Source organism: Vigna radiata, unplaced genomic scaffold (assembly GCF_000741045.1).
Source record: "Vigna radiata var. radiata cultivar VC1973A unplaced genomic scaffold, Vradiata_ver6 scaffold_137, whole genome shotgun sequence".
Lineage (NCBI taxonomy): Eukaryota > Viridiplantae > Streptophyta > Magnoliopsida > Fabales > Fabaceae > Vigna > Vigna radiata.
In genome coordinates this window covers 280,392-298,161 of record NW_014543260.1, presented here as the reverse complement: position 1 = coordinate 298,161, position 17,770 = coordinate 280,392, and the positions used below count along the sequence as shown (strand labels likewise).

Below are 17,770 nucleotides of genomic sequence, written 5' to 3'. Positions count from 1 at the left end.
TAACGTAAATTTTTGCAATATGCAGACAGTAACTATGTTATAAGAAGTAATTCTTGTACGTTATAAAAAGTCATTTTTTCACTAGTGGAAATTAGTTGGTTGTGAGAGTATAAGTAGGTAAGCTATGTGTACATAAGTTGGATTATGGTGGCAACATTCTTTTCCATCTTCCACCATTTTCATTAGTTTGTTCATGTATTACTTGCTTCTTTCTTCGTCATGTCATTTGTTGGTAAACTCAGCATTGAAATTGGGGTTCATGCAACTGCCGCAAAGGGTTCAACCTATTGGCAACGCAACTCCACCATGTTCAAAACCTTATTGATGCACTCCATGAAACAAAGCTACATCATGGTGAAGATTGGCATCACAATGAGTCCATCAAACAATGGACAAGTACCATAGGTAACTAAACTTCTATCTTAATTAGCAAACTAAAATGGAAGATTATTTCAGTTTAAATATGTTTTATAATAATAAATCTTGTATTTCAGTTTTATAATAATAATTCTCTTTGTTTCAGTTAGGGGTGGGCAAAATGCAGTTCAGTACACTGTACTATAAATAATTGCAGTTAACTATAAAATAGTTCAAGTGAACTGAACTGAACTAAAAAAACAGTTCAAAGAAATTGAACTGAACTAGTTTTTAGTTCAGTTATACTAGTACAATTTAGTAAACTGGTACAGAAAACATCAACAGTAATACTAAACCCTGGCAGCAACTACACTGAAAACAGAAAAAAGGTAAACTAAAATAGTAAAAGCAACAAACTAAAACAGTATGCTAAAAACAGCAGATCACTCTCCTCACATTTGAACTAAAACATTGAACTAAACATTTTTCTGCTAAAAACAGAAAAATCAGAAAAAAAAAGAACAGCATCAAAACTGAAATGAAACTTGAATCCTAACATCTATAAAGTAGTACTAAGTATGAAACATATAAAAACCAGCAAAAATAAACTGTATAAATCTAGGTTGGGCTAAACTAAAAGGTAGGAAACTAAACTAATCTATATAACAATGACTTTCTCTCCAATTCTGTTGCAGGAGCAACACCTCATCTAATTAAGGTTTCTGAATGTGTTGAATAAGAGGTGTATGAATATCAGCATCAACAATTGCAAAATCAGCAATTGAAAAATCAGCAACAACAACTGTCACATTATTGAGTTCAGAATGAACATTAAGAATCAGAACTAGAAGCATTAAAATCCACAACCATAACAACCTACACATGTTGATCTAAACAAAGGTTATAAGTTATTAACCACAACACAACTATTATCCACATGCATTTAATAGTTCATGTCATCTAGTTCATTACAGACCCAAAATCTAACCATTTATATCACATTATACTCTTCACATCATCTCTTTTTTATCATCACCCAACTAGCACATACATAACAGTTTAATTTGCATATAACTAGATAACCAAAGCAACATCAATTATCAGACTTATCAGTACCTGGTTAACACCTGATATTTAAATCAATAAGTTTAGATAGATAATTTTACAAAAAAGAGAAACTAAAACTAAATCATAATATTCCTGAAAAATTATCACAATATCTTATAACAATATGGCCATGAAAATGTAGCATACTGACACTAATAGTAAATATCTATTGAAGATGGACTTACATCAGTGTTTCTTTCTTGATTTTCAATCATCCAAATTAATAGCAGCACTTGAAGGTCCCACTTCATCTTGAGAGGTTATCTCTACAAAAATAAAATAAAATATTTCATAATTTTTTAACTCTTAAAATATAAATAAAAAAATATATAAATTTGTCATATAATCGCACCTTGCTCAAATTTATCAAGTTCTTTAGGATCCTCATCAAAAAGTATAGAGAAAGGTGTTCCTTTTAGCCAATCTTGTGTGCAAACAAGTACTTCCACTATTTTAGACGTTAGACAACTACGATAAGGACTAACCACTCTTCCTCCTGTACTGAATGCACACTCTGATGCTACGGTAGAGATAGGAATGGCTAACACCTCTCGAGCCATATTCGCAAGGATGGGAAATCTAGTCGAGTTGACTTTCCACTAATGTAAAATATCAAACTCAACTGATTGTATATAAGGTTCAGGATCCTCTCTCAAATATTTATCAAGCTCTGATGTATAATCAAATCTACGTCCCGTAGCTCTTAGGTAGAAATTCATGCAATGAGGATCATCATCATCATCTAGTTGAGATTCTTGTTGGCTACTTTGAGAACCCTCCTCAATACCTTGATATTGTTCATAAAGTGTTTTTAAGGATGACAATAATTTTGCTTTCAATTCACTGGCCATGCTAGATTCAAATAGGTAGTCAATGAAGTAATTAACAAAATCCAAATTATTCCTAGGGTCAAGCACAACAGCAATCAATAATAAGATATTAATTCCATTAGAATTTCCCCAATACTTTTCATACTTGCCCCTTCATCCTCATTGCCATCAGTTTTATGCTTACATCGTCACTTTTAGAATATTGTCGAATCCTTTTACCAATTGCAAACACCTCTTTCATATACATATGACTGGTGACATAAGAAGAACCAGAAATGTGTAGGGTAGAGTCATAAAAGATCTTTAAAAATGGTAGAATAGACCTCGCATATTCCCAATCCTCTTCTAATGGCACACCACCATTACTTTTGGCCATTTCAATACCAAATTTCTTATCTTGCATATCTAGCAAGACAAAGGCATCTTTGTACTTCAAACTTGCCTCTAACATTAGGTAAGTTGAATTCCACCTGGTTTCAACATCAAGGCAAACAATACCTTTATAAGAAATTTCCTCTTGTTCAACACATGCCTTGAATCTAGCAAATTTAGCGGGAGAAGATTTCACATATTTAACTACACTCCGGATTTTTGAAATTGAATCTTTGATCTCTTTTAGGCCATCCTTCACAATCAAACTCAATATATGAGCACAACAACGCATATGAACATAATCGCCCTTTAAGACAAGACAATTCCAAGATAACATTCTTCTTTTGAGGTATTGGACCCCAACATCATTTGTTATAGCATTATCCACGGTAATACTAAGGACTCGCTTCAACTCCCAATTATTCAAACAAGCCTCAACATGTTTACCAATGAGCTCTCCTGAATGTCCCGTTGTTTGAGAAAAATTCAAAATTTTCTTTTGAAGTTTCCAATCATTATCAATAAAGTGAGCTGTTAAACTCGTGTAATTTAGGTTTTGGATTGAAGTCCATGTGTCTGTAGTTAAACAAACCCTCACACATTGCTTTGACAGAAACATTTTCAACTTTGCTTTTTCCTCTTGATAGAGTTCCCATATTTCACGCCTCAATATAGTACGGGATGGGACTTCAAATCGAGGTTGCAAGGACCATAAAAAGTCACGGAAGTCCTCGTTTTCCACAAATCGAAAAGGAAGCTNGGACTTCACAAACATCTTCACCAATTTCATTCGAGATGCATTTTGGTCAAATTTAGAAATAGTTGGTGAGGGGCTAACACTAACTTCTGTACTTGATGATAAAAGCTTTTNCCTTTTNAATGCTTCTCTATTAGGATTTTCTTTGCATCTCATCANATGATTCCTCATCCCGCTTGTTCCACCCAAATATTTAATCAAATTACCACAATAATTGCATTTAGCCTTCTTCTCAGAATAAGGTTCTTCTTTAGTAAAATGTCCCCACACATCTGATCGACCTTTACTATTCTCAGTTGAGGATGAATCCATACAAAGAGGTAAATGATCCATTCTAGAAATATTAGTGCATCAACTACATTAACACATTAACAGATTATATTTCAAGAAATGCAATCAGATCAAATGCAATGGAATCACGAATTCATGTTGTAAACCAAGATTATGCATCAAAAACACTTGGAGTGATACACAAGAACTTTTGACAGCAAACAAGAAATGAGCACTTAAAATGAAATTCATCTATCTAAACTAACCCAGCTTCCAATTATTGAAACCTATAAAATGAAATTAAAACCTTAACTAAGAATTTGATCAAGTATCTAAGGTGAAACGAAAGTAAATCACATGAGAGATAACTAGAAACATCAGCTAGAAGAATAAAATTATGAATGNAAATAAGGCCTTAAACTCTGCTCAACANAAAGACATTATAAATTATAAATTATCAAGTAGATCACTAGAAATTAAGCTACATAAAAAGGTTGAATGCAAAGGGAAGACCACCTTTTCAGCTTCTAATTAATCAAACAAACAAATAAGAATATCAAATAGAAAGTGATAATTACTTATTCAGGACCCATAATTACCGTGGCTCTTCAATAACANTGGAGGCTTTTCTTCTTCAATAGCTTGAAAATCANGATTAGATGGTGGATAATATTGAAATCCACTACTTTTGATTTATCATCATCAAAAGTCACCTGGAAATTAAGAGAGTTGTTAGATATCATTAAAAAGATTTTGTACTAAATTCTAATGGATGGATAAGTAGATACATATAAGTTCTAATGGCTTTAACTTCTTCAATCTATTTCAAGAAAGAAAAGTGAATAAACAGAAACTTGAAAGTGATTATAGAAAAAANTAGAAAGTTTATATAAACTAGAGAAAAAATTCTCGGCATCAACTATGATTCATACTAAAATGGTGAGACAGGGGAGCAATAAGTTTATACAAAATTAATGTGGATGAGAATATAAACAAACCAAAATAAATAACTTCTTCGGGATGAATTGAATTTACAATTGAAGTATTGAACAAAAGATTGAAATGAAGACCCACTTGAAACAAAGACCAAGAGATTGCTCCCCATCCTTAAAAACACGCTTAAAAGAGTCCTTGAAGACCAAATGACCAAAAATTTCAGATAGGACAATAAGGCTACCAATTTTTTCAACTGCAACTTTGATTTTTGCTACTCCAACCTATAGATTNAAATTTCAAAACAATAATGTNCATCAAACAGAAGAAGATGAAAATGAGCAGACTTCATAGTNCCCNGCAAAAACNTAAATTCCTTCGACCCCATTTGTAATAAAATCTATTATCACCAATGACTCCATTTGAAAATAGTATAGCGAAGAACATAAATTCATTTACCNAATCAGGTCCTTCTGTGCAGGGACCACCAACCAAAGCAATGATCCTAGCCCCAGTCTTGGGATTACAAGCACCAAGCAACACCACCGCTGCTACGCTCAACGCCACGTCGATACACTGCGCAGGGCACTTCCTGGTCACTGGTTAGTTTGCAAGCAGAAGGTGTTGAACTGTGTATGGTTTTCGTTGGAAGAGATAGAGGTATTGAATTGTGTAGGGTTTTCGTTGAGAGAAAGGGGAAATGAGGACAGAGCAAATTTAAAAAATTAAAAACACAGTTCACCCCAATTAAAAAGTAAAAACACAGTTCACCCAGTTAAAAAAATAAAAACACAGTTCACCCCAATTAACTGCTCTGAAAATAAAATAGGTTTAGTTTATTTAAACTGAACCAAAAATAACTTATTTGGTTTTTAGTAAAAATAGATCAGTTTATTTTAAGAATAATACAGTGCAGTTAACTGTAGTTCAGTACAATACAATTAATTTTGCCCAGCCCTAGTTTCAGTCATAGTTTCAGTCATATTTGATATATATGAACCATTAACAAGACTTACCCCAAACACAATATGAATGAGTTTAATTTCTTAATGATTTTTGTTTTGACCTTAAGTTGACTTTAATAATATTATTAAGATTAATCATTATATATGAAATATTTTGAAACTTACAACACTATCACAATTTTGTGTTTAAGAGATATTTCAAAGGATTAAGAAAACAAAATACATTTAAATTTATTGTGTTTAAGAGATATCTCAAAGGGTTAAGAAAACAAAATACATTTAAATTCTTCTTAGTTTTAATTCCTAAGATATATAAAACTAATTCTAAAAAATTATAAAAGGATTTCATTTTGTTCTATAACTCTTACGTTTATTTATGTTATTGGTATTAATTACTTGTAAAAGCAGATGGTAAGGCTACAAAATATCACGAGAGTATTGAATCCGCTGATGAAGACAACAAAACAATAACCTACAAGATCTTCGGGGAAGATTTTGAGCACAAATTTAAGGTTTTTAAGCTAATATTTCAAGCAATTGATAAAGATGAAGGTGGTGGCGTCATCAAATGGATCATTGAATATGAAACTAAAAGTGAGGAATTTGATCCTCCTTTTGGTTTCCTCCAATTCGTGTACAAAGGAAGCAGAGATGTTGATGCCAATCTTATCAAAGAATAGCTCTAAAAGTTATGAAAAAAAACAACAAATATGAAATATCAAATAATGGAGTTGGCTGAAAGGATGAAGTGACTGTATGTACAATAAATTCGTGTGCTGTTACTTTGTTTGTGTGGAATAAACATGAAGATGCATGTTCATAATGCCTTTGGAGTGTAATATTACAGTATATGTTGAAGTGTTCCAATCATGTTAAATATATTTTTAGTTTTTAAATTTTAACTTGAAATTAGAATTTAGTTTTGATTAAAACTTTAATGTAATTTGGTTTCTAAAGGATGTTTTCTAAAGCAACTTGATCGGAATAATTCTTTCCTTAATTGAGAGCTTCATGATGAGATTTACACTTCTATACGTAAACTTAAATGAGAGTATTAATTTTATTTTGGTAGTAGTTGAGTGGTTATGTATTAATGGTAGTTTTTTAGTAATTGTATTTATTGCACGTGGTTGAAGGGCCAGGACTAATAATGGATGTACTACTCAAATTTTAACATAGCAATAGTAATATTACAAAGTGTTTACCTAGAAAAGGCTTGTTGTTAACAACTTCCTCTTGGTTCTGTTAGTTGCACACACCTTATTATAGCCCAAACGATTAGCGGCAGTCCTATTTGTCACCCTTTTATCTCTTAATTACAACAATCTTTTGTTGATCAAGCCTTGTTTGTGAAGTCTCCATCCACTTATTTTACTGATTTTTTAGTTTATGTGGATGACATTGTCTTAGTTATTAATAATTAGGAAGAGATTAATTCTATTAAGAATGTTTTGGATACAAAATTCAAAAACAAAGACCTTGGTTATTTATTATATTTTTTGGGGCTCGAAAATGCAAGATCTTAATCTAGAATTCATATGAATAAATGCAAATATATTCTTGAGCTCCTTGATGATAGTAGTTTTCTTAGTTCTAAACCCACTCATACCCTCTCGAATCCTTCGGTGAAACTTTAAGCTACTTATAGATAACCCTTTCTCAGTAAGGTTGTGGGTTCAACTCCCCACTAACACAACACTCAGGATATATAAGGTTGGTTTAATAGGTTTAGAAGGCATAATAGGAGAAATTGTAGGTTCAACTCTTTCCACTAACAAACACTAGCACCTAACATTGCTGACAAAAAAAAAAATTCAATGTTGTTGGTTACATGTGGTTAATTGGTGAACTCTTATATCTCACTATCACTCGAATGTATAGATTACGTATTTTGTATAACAACTCAAGAAGTTTATGTCCAAACCTCTTGATACTCATTACAACGTCTAATTTCTCTCATACTTCCTTTATTGATGTGTCATTCGCTATTTTTTTTAATCTCGACTCATCTACTATATTATAGAGAGAATACAATGTTTACTCATTTCTTGCACGTGATTTCCTCAACGCAGTCATTTGTGTCGTCATTTGATGCTCGGCTTTATCAAGTTCATTGTACCCATCTTCCATCATATCCCAAATGTCATAGGATCTCATCAATGTCTTCATCTATAGGCACTAATTTTCATAATTTGTCTTTTTCGTTAGCTGTAGCACATTCATTCCGTTGACAACCTTTTTAATCTCTCTCACAAAACATTCAAACACTCATTGTTTCTCTCATGGTGTTTGACTCTCTTCTATTTGTTTTTTTCTCTATTGATATTGAGAATATAAAACTCTAATACCACTTTGTAGAAAATTAAAACTCTGACACACACAAATAATTAGACTTTTTAGATCACTGTAATAAGTTTTATTGAACCTTAACAAACTTTAATTAAATACAGATAGAACCTTAAACCAAGTATAAATAATAAAAACTAAAAACAAAACATATTTAATTCAAAATAAAAATAATTGCATAATCTACCTCTTTCTTATATGAACAAAATAAAATATTATTGTACTTAAATAAATGAGAAATCAAATTTATTAATATTTATTTTATCTTTATTAAAATCAAATTAAATATTATTAAATCCTACCTAATTTATTATTAAGTACAATGCAAAATACTCTAGCATGTTCATACAGTACCTGTTATCCCCTCTTTAAATCAACACAAAAACACCACCCTTTTAATGATAATAGCCACCAATTAAAGAAGGTAATAATCACCCTTTTAATCAACAAATTAAAGACATTGAAAGGGAGGGTGAAATCAATGACCTTCCCGCTGTTAAAGATGGTGTCGGTGGTCGACGCTGATGAAGATGATGGTATCGGCGGTGAAGATTATGTGTCGGTGGTCGACGTTGATGAAGACGGTGAGCACTCTTAGTTATGAGTTTGGACAACTGATTGAGACAAAGTCATGAAAGAAAGAATTGCAAGAACATCGTTGGGTATCGGAGGATTAAGTTTTTACCGAATTCAAAATAACAGTCTATCATGTACTTTTTATTACAGATTTGCGAACCGATCCGAGTAGCCCATGTCGCATTATATAAACTCTGTTTGTAAGCACATTTTGGCAGCTCAATTTTTTCAATATAGTGAGTATGTTACAGTATGAGAATTAAGAGAGTGTTCAGTCTCCAATAACAACCATTATTGGAAAATTTTCATTTTAAACACAATTGTTGATTAATGATGGAGGTTCTTATTAAAGTTTCCTTAATTGATTTTAAAAATAATATTCATCATAATTTTATTATTTGTTTTCAGATACAAGAAATGGAACTATGTAGTTTATAAAGTGGACTAACCACTTCGAAAAGTGACCTAATTGTTAAAAGTCGCACATCGACTAGAGATATAACCATTTAAGTGTATGTAAGTGGGTGCAAACCTTACTCTATAAGTCGATTTTGTGGGATTGAGTTAGGCTTAAACTACACTTCTAACATGGTATCAAAGTCTATCTTAATGATTTTATGTTGTTTCACCCGCTATCAAGCCGCTATCAGACTACCTATTAAAAAGTCTAATCCCATACTCGAGATGTATATACCTCGGCGTAAAGCGTGTGTTGGAAGTTGAGTTAGGCTTAAACTCAACTTCTAACACTAACCAAACTTTTTAAGGCAATAAATTTTTTATTTTAAAATTATTTTGTCCAATTTCTCCACTTATTAAATATATATATAAAACAAGATTAGTTGTTACTTTTATATAAAAGACATATCGTGGATAGCAAGGGTTGATAAACTATTATATATATATATATATATATATATATATATATATATATATATATATATATTAAATTCCTAAACTTCTGGGTAATGCATTACATCAGGAGAAAGATATTTGGCAAATCAAACTTAATTTAAACAATTAAGAAACAACGTAAAGGACGGCAGGAATATATATTACGAACATGCATCATCGTGATGTTTAATTCCACAGAAAGAAAGGACTGTCTCACGAATTTATGGTTTATAATCACTTCATCTTAGTCCAACTCCATTATTTGATATTTTATTATTGTTTAGTTCATAACTGTTGTAGCTATGCCTTGAGAAGATTGGCATCAACATCTATGCTTCCTTTGTGCACGAATTCAAGGAAGGCAAAAGGAGGATCAACTTCATCACTTGTAGTTTCATATTCAATGGTCCACTTGATGATGTCACCACCTTCATCTTTAGTTGTTCCTTCGAATATTGCCTTTAAAACCTTAAACTTGTCATCGAAATCTTCACCGAACAACTTGTAGGTTATTCTTTTGTTTGCTTCATCAATCGATTCAATGCTCTCGTGATATGTTGTAACCTTACCATCTGTTGTTTTTTGTAAGCAATCAATAACACATCATAAATAGACATAAGAGTTACAGAAGAAACTAAATAATTCTCTTCAATGTTTATTTCTTTAATTTAATTCATTAAGAAATTAACCTTAATCATAGTATATTCACTTTATATCTTGTTATTTGAAGAGTTTTTTTTTTATAAAAATTCATTAAAAAAACACGATATCAAAAAGATTTGAACTCAATTTGTATAAAAATTAATGTCACCTCTAATCTGATACTTTAGGATAATATATTTATAATTTTTCCTTTTTATAAAGTACTTAATTAACTACTTAAACTCACTCTTAAGTTTTTTATATTATTGGTATTGTTATGTTCTCCGTGCATATCTTGTTATTGGTATAGTTAGAAATTCGAAAAGAATATAAAATCTTACATTAACTAAAACTAAAATTGAGAAAAATAAATAATATATGAGTAAATGATTTATCTATTGAAAATAATGATGTGATCTCTTATATAAATTTATTAATAATTTATTAGAGTCAACTTTTCCGTGTCTCCCTTGAAAAACCTCTTAGATATATTTATTATATTTATTAAGGATGTATACTCTTTAAAACAAAAGGAATAAGATTTTTTGGCTAGAAAATAAAAACTAAAGTACTTTCTAAATATCAAAATTAAAATTAAAAGAAAGAGAGTGATGAGGGCAAAACTCAAACGGTATATTAGTTATTATAGTTAGAATTTAGTTATACCTATGGTACAAGTCCAGTGTTTGATGGATTCATTGTGATGCCAGTCTTCACCATGGTGCAGCTTTGTTCCATGGACTCTATCAGTGAGGTTTTGAACATGATGGAGCTGTGTTGCAAAGAGGTTGAACCACTTTTCAGCGGTTGCATGAACCCTAATTTCAGTGCTGATTTTCCCAGAAAGTGGCATGATGTGATCAACCAAGAAAGAAGAAATATTAGGAACAAAGGGGAAGAGATGGGGAAGAAAGTTCCCACCATAAACCTGTTATATAGGAACTTAACTTACCTACTCCTAACAACTACTAATTAATTAAACCTTGGGGAAGACATTTTTTTAAATAAATTATTCATAACATTTATTTCGCAGTGTCAGAACATGTTTTCCAGAACATTGACATTAAATGTCGGTAATATATACTTTGTATTCTTTATACTGAATTCCAAATTATTGTTACTGTTTTTCTTTCTTCAATTTTAATTTGTTTAGAACAATTATACTTTGATATACTATATTTGGGAGAAAATTATGTGGTGATTATCAATGTCAGCTCAATGTTTTATATTTAAAATTGCAATGTATTGAAGTTAATTTTAATGTTTTATATTTTATAATGGTATTTGAGTTATAATTTTCAAGAATTATTTTCATTATTCCTTATTTTTTTTAGAGAATTTTGTTTACCGACAGTTCATTTTATATATATAGAATATGACGATATGTAAGCATCTTATTAAAATAAGCATCATGCCATATTTGGTGTGGCACTATCGTCATAATAATAATTTTTTATTTATATATAAAAATAATGAAGGTGTTTTATGCCAATTATAATTAAAATCATTGTCTCATTTTCAGAATGCATTCGTTATTTATTTCTTTATAGAAAATGTTAAAGATAATAGTTATTTTAAATCCTGTTGTAGTTGTAAACTAAACTGATGTGTGTCAGTTATTTTGCTTCATATACTCTGTATATATACACTTTTCTCTACCTTTTTTAATAATAATAATATATATACTTTTTCAGTCTCTTCCAGTGTTACACGTTACTTCTCTTTTTATTCTCTGCATCACGCTCTGTCTCTCACACACACTGTCATGCTATCCGCTAACAGTGGTATCAAGAGCTGCGTTTGAAAGCTTGGTGGATCAGTAGAAACAAATTAAGAAGAAATGGCTGGAGTAATACACAACAATCTCCCGGTGTTTGATAGAAAAGGATTCGATGACTGGTGCGTCAAGATGGATGCTATTCTCGGCTTTCAAGAAGTGGAGGAGGTGGTCAAGAAGGGGTTCAAGGAACCAGCAAAGGGCGATTCTGAAGAGGCAAAGCGTCAATCCAAAGAAAACAAAAGATTAGACTGTGAAGCCCGCATGTTGTTGCATCATTGCGTGTCAGCCACTATCTTCCAGAAAGTTTCAAAGGCAGTCACGGCGAAGGAAATCTGGGATATTCTTCAAGAAGGCTACGACAACACAGGTAAGGTCAAGAAACTTAAGCTACAGTCGCTTAAACGTCAATATGAACTCTTGGGCATGGAAGAACAAGAATTCGTTGTTGACTATATCGGAAGAATCCAAATGATAGTAAACGCCATGAGAGTGTGCGACAAAGTAATGAAAGATCAGAAAATCGTGGCGAAAATCTTTAGAACGCTGACTCCGCAATTCGACCATATCGTGGTAGCAATTGAAGAAAGCAAGGATGTGGAGAAAATGAAGATTGAAGAACTGCAGAACTCGCTGGAAGCACACGAACAGCGTCTTCTTGAAAGAAAGAAGCCAGAGAAGGAAGTTGGTCTTGATTCTAATCAGGCACTACAAGCTAGAGGCAATTTTAAACCTAGAGGACGTGGCTCTGGAAGAGGCAGAGGTAAATCTCAGGGAGGCAGATCTGGAGGAAGGAACGCGAACTTTTCCGATCAGAATGTCGGAGAAGAAGTCGGCGATAGTAAAAGGGATGGAAAGCAAATCTCAAGAGGAAGAGGTAGAAAGAATACAGATAAGAGAAACATCCAATGCTATACATGTAGTAAGTATGGACACTACTCAAGTGAATGTTGCCACAATGAAACTGTAAAGAAGACCAAAGAGGATGAAGCAAATCTGGCACAGGAAACAGACGCAGGTGATTCTGATTTGGATCATGTTCTTCTTATGAGTACTATTATTGTTGATAAAGAAATGCAGCGGTGGAAGTCAACACAAGAAAAGGAGACATCGAACACGTGTTGTTGTCACATGATGCAGGACATGCAGAAGAGGAAGATACTTGGTATTTGGACACGGGTTGCTCCAACCACATGACAGGAAAGAAGGAGTGGCTGATCGACTTAAATTCGAATGTCAGAAGCACCGTAAGATTCGCTGATAACAGCGTTATAATGGCTGAAGGTGCTGGAAGAGTTTTAATCAAACGTAAGGATGGACAACCAGCATTCATGAACAACGTGCTGTATGTACCAAATATGAAGACCAATCTACTTAGCCTTGGGCAATTGCTTGAAAAAGGTTATACTATGAACATGCATCAAAAACACATAGAAGTATTTGATAAAAGAAGGCGTTTTGTTCTCAAAGCTTCGCTGTCCAGAAACAGAACTTTCAAGGTGAAGCTTAATGTTGCAGTTGTTCAATGCCTATCATCTATCAATACCAAGGAAGAAGAGTGGCTATGGCATCACCGCTATGGACATCTAAACTTCAGAAGCTTGAAGCAGTTGAAGGATAAAGAGATGGTGGAAGGAATTCCTGAGATTCACTCACCAAGAAAGATATGTGAAGGCTGTGTAGTTGGAAAGCAGACCAGAAAACAATTCAAGAAAACGGCACATAAGAAGGCCAAGAAACCTCTTGAATTAGTTTATTCAGACGTGTGTGGACCCTTCGAGCAAGAATCAATTAGAGGTAATAAGTATTTCCTTATCTTTGTTGATGAATGGACCAGAAAAATCTAGATTTCTCTGATTAAGGAAAAGAAAACTGTTTACTCATGCTTTGTCAAATTTTGTGTCATGGTGGAGAGACAATCTGGACTGCGTATCAAGACACTCAGAACTGACGGTGGAGGAGAGTTCAAGTCTCACGAAATGAACAAGTACTGCAGTGACAGTGGCATAACACATGAAGTTGTTGCTCCCTACACTCCACAACACAACGGATTGGCCGAACGAAGAAATAGAACACTGTTGGACATGACCCGGTGTATGTTAAAATGCAAGAAACTGCCAGACTACTTGTGGGGGGAAGCTGTCTCCACAGCGACGTATCTCTTAAATAGAAGCCCAACAAGAGTATTAGAAAACTGCACACTAGAGGAAGCCTGGACAGGTATTAAACCAACTGTTAATCATTTTAAAGTTTTTGGTTCAATGTGTTACAGGCACATCCCAAACGCAAGGAGGAAGAAGTTAGACGATAGAAGCGAAACTTTTATCTTCATAGGATACCATTCCACAGGTGCATACAGGCTATACAATCCAAAGAATAGACAAATTGTGATAAGCAGAGACGTTATTGTCGATGAGAGAACCACGTTTGATTGGAAGAAGTTCGAAACAGATCAAGAGAAGTCTGTTGTTACTTCAAGCTGGCTGGAAGAATGGACCCCTGATGATAAGCAAGCTGAAACACATGACAATATGGATAACAGGAGATCACAGAGGACGAGATTTCCATCCTCAAGATTAGCTGACTATGATGTAGCTGACCCTGGAGATCAAGCACACATCGCGTTTCTTACTGATGCAGAAATAATCAACTGGAAACAAGCTCTTGGCATAAAGGAATGGAAAGAAGCCATGATTGAAGAATTAAAANCTATNGAGAAAAACAAAACTTGGGAATTGGTAGAGCTGCCTCGACAAAAACAAGCAATTGAAGTGAAGTGGGTCTTCAAGACGAAGTTTAAACCAAATGGTGAGGTTGCTAAGCTCAAAGCAAGACTTGTAGCGAAGGAATTTCTACAAAAATCGGGAATAGACTTCACAGAAGTGTTTGCTCCAATCGCAAGGCTAGAAACAGTAAGATTAATGGTTGCTCTAGCAAATCTCAAGAGTTGGGAAATACATCAACTAGATGTTAAATCGGCATTTCTGAATGGACCTCTGAAGGAAGAAGTTTATGTAAGACAACCGCCTGGTTTCGAAAGGAANGGTGAAGAACACAAGGTTTACAGGTTAAACAAAGCNCTGTATGGACTAAGGCAAGCACCNCAAGCCTGGAATGAACACATCAACGCGCTACTTCTGAAACTTNGNTGTATAAAGTNCTNNGTGGAATCTGGGGTGTATATAAAATCAGTAGCACANNAGATTGTTTTANTGATATGTCTATACGTNGATGATATGCTTGTAACTGNAAATTCTAAAACGNTGGTTGAGGAATTCAAGACGAGGATGAGGGCAGAATACGATATGACTGATCTTGGAAAACTTAACTACTTTCTCGGTTTGGAATTTACTGAAACAACAAGTGGAGATCTGACTGGAGTGGAGATCAGGTGGACAGGAGAAGCACCTTCGGATACTTTCTCAAATATGCTAAAGCACCCATCTCCTGGTGTTCGAAAAAACAAAATGTGGTGGCACTCTCTTCATGTGAGGCTGAATATATAGCCTCTGCAGAAACGGCGTGTCAGTGCTTATGGTTGGAGGCGCTTCTCATAGACCTAAAGCTGGAATACAAGAAACATGTACAGATGATGGTGGACAACAAATCTGCAATCAGCTTGTCCAAAAACCCAGTGTTCCACGGCAGGAGCAAGCACATCAATACAAAGTTTCACTTCCTAAGAGACTTGGTAAACCAAGGTAGAATGGAACTGGTGCACTGCTCGACCGAAGTGCAAGTCGCAGATATTTTTACAAAGACTCTTAGACTAAATTGGTTTGAGATGCTAAGGGATATGTTGAATGTAAAGTCCCTCTGTAGTTTAGTTTAGGGGGGCGTGTTGTAGTTGTAAACTAGTTTAGTTTAGGGGGGCGTGTTGTAGTTGTAAACTAAACTGACGTGTGTCAGTTATTTTGCTTCACATACTTTGTATATATACACCTTTCTCTACCTCTTCTAATAATAATAATAATAGATATACTTTTTCAGTCTCTTCCAGTGTTACACGTTACCTCTATTTTCATTCTCTGCATCACGCTCTGTCTCTCACACACTGTCACGCTATCCGCTAACACTAATACCCTACAACACATGAGTGTTGTTACAGTAAGTTATCATACAATATACTTAAGTAAAAATAATATATGTATAATATTTGATCAATTAATTCATATCTTTTACACCCAAAATAATGAACAAAAGTTTCACTCATTTTTCTAGTGCAAACTAAAGGCACTTTACGGCTTTGATTTTGGTTGCTTATTTTTAATTCGTGCAATGAATCATATTAATTAATGGGATATTTTTGTAATCCCAACTACAGGCACTAAATTTTTATTTATTTTCATATTTTCAGAGTGATATTACTTTAGGAAAATCTTGAAATTTTAGATAAGTGTTAAAGGTTAGCACAAGTAAAAAGCTATAATAGGAAAAAAAAAATTATTGTGTGCGTGTGTATAAAATAAGAAATATTTAGGTTTAATTCTTTTCTTTGTTTCTGGATGATGCAGTCTGTTTAGTTCATTATTTTTTTAAAAAATTTTAATTACGTTTAAATTTAATTTAAAAGTGTCAATTTTATATAAACGTGATAAAATTTATCTTAATCAAATTCCTTCCGTTAATTAGACAGAAATGACATTAACTTTCTTTCCTCTCTCCTATGCTTTTCTGTGATGTTGTATTAATAAAGTACACTCTATTCGATATTCGAAAAGAGAAGATAGCTTTTTCGTCCAACTTCTACTTTTTTTTTTTATTTAATTCAAGTCTCAACCATACTAATATAAAATGAATAGTTAGCTGGAACTCATTAAATTATTAATATAAAATGCAATGAATTTAATAAACCAAAACCAGTTTCACGAGAACTTAACAATTATTAAAATATTAACTTGAGAAACAATCTAAAGAATGAAAGTTCTATATAATATATTTAGTTCAAAAAACCGTTTGAAACTGGTAAATATTAATTATATTTTGATGCAATTTTCAACAAAGCTCAATGAATACATGTATTTCTTACAAACTGGAAAACTTGACTTGATATGTTTTTGAGGTAATAAGTTGACATTTAGTATAAAGTTTCACTAAAAACTAAACAATTAATTAATTAACTTTGCGTAACTGGATTTTATTTTTGTAAAGATGAAAATATGTGTTATATATGAAAATTAAGGTGTGCTTTACTAACATAGATTTTCTGAAAATTGAATGATATTAACATATTATTAGTATATATTTTTTGGAAATTAAGTTTGGTGGTAAGAATTATATGTGTGTAACTGATTTTATTATATTATATTTTTTATTTTTTTATTTTGTAAAATTATTTATACTTCCCTACTTATAATATACTTAATTAAGTTTTTATAATATAATAGTATATTTTATCACATATGTTTAATTACTAAAATGCTTATTTTATCATATATGTAAGACAAAGTCGTGGTTTTCAGAAGTTGAACTCCCAACTACCGTATAGGTTATCGAAAATTAAACGTTATAAGTATAACCATGTGTATTATATATTATTTGCAATAGATGAGATAAAAATGAAAAAGTAGATGTTTCGGTAGTGAAATAGACTCCCTCTAATACCTACACAATTTGTTTCTTGGACATCCGGTCTCCTTCGTGGTATGTTAGTCTCTCCCTTGACGTTCGGTCTTAAGTGTCCCTCTCGCAGCATTGTCCATTCGGGTACTTTGTTAAAGGTCCTCCGACGTTCAAGGCAGTATCCGGTTCAGTTCTAGAGATAGATAGAGAAAGGAGAGTTGAAATAAATATGCAGTAAATGTAACGAACTACCTCATACCTTTGACTTCTGTACCATAAGGACCGGACGGTGTCGTACGGCCTGTCTACGCACCATGGAGGAACGGCTAATAACCGGCCGGACGACCATCAACCCGTGCACGCGACCGGTAGTTAGGAACTA

At 33.0% G+C, this 17,770-nt stretch overlaps 1 protein-coding gene, 1 long non-coding RNA gene and 1 pseudogene across 3 annotated transcripts; 1 reads left to right on the top strand and 2 right to left on the bottom strand.

Moving 5' to 3' along the window:
* The first annotated feature begins 204 nt into the window (after window positions 1–204).
* On the top strand, window positions 205–6,286 carry LOC106753548 (annotated as a pseudogene).
* On the bottom strand, window positions 3,569–5,372 carry LOC106753549. 2 transcript variants are annotated; one of them, XR_002666793.1, is made up of 3 exons: window positions 5,086–5,372; window positions 4,293–4,406; window positions 3,569–3,757 (listed from the first exon to the last, which is right to left on the bottom strand). It is a non-coding gene; the product is annotated as an uncharacterized LOC106753549 (long non-coding RNA). The 2 variants fall into 2 exon arrangements; XR_001375225.2 differs by having other exon boundaries at window positions 3,569–3,778; window positions 5,086–5,370.
* Window positions 6,287–9,491: 3,205 nt separating the features above from the next.
* On the bottom strand, window positions 9,492–10,961 carry LOC106753535 (MLP-like protein 43). Its single transcript, XM_014635353.2, has 2 exons — window positions 10,716–10,961; window positions 9,492–9,979 (listed from the first exon to the last, which is right to left on the bottom strand). Exons 1-2 carry the CDS (start codon window positions 10,900–10,902, stop codon window positions 9,708–9,710), a joined length of 459 nt encoding a protein of 152 aa, XP_014490839.1. The 5' UTR covers window positions 10,903–10,961; the 3' UTR covers window positions 9,492–9,707.
* Between the last annotated feature and the right edge of the window lie 6,809 nt (window positions 10,962–17,770).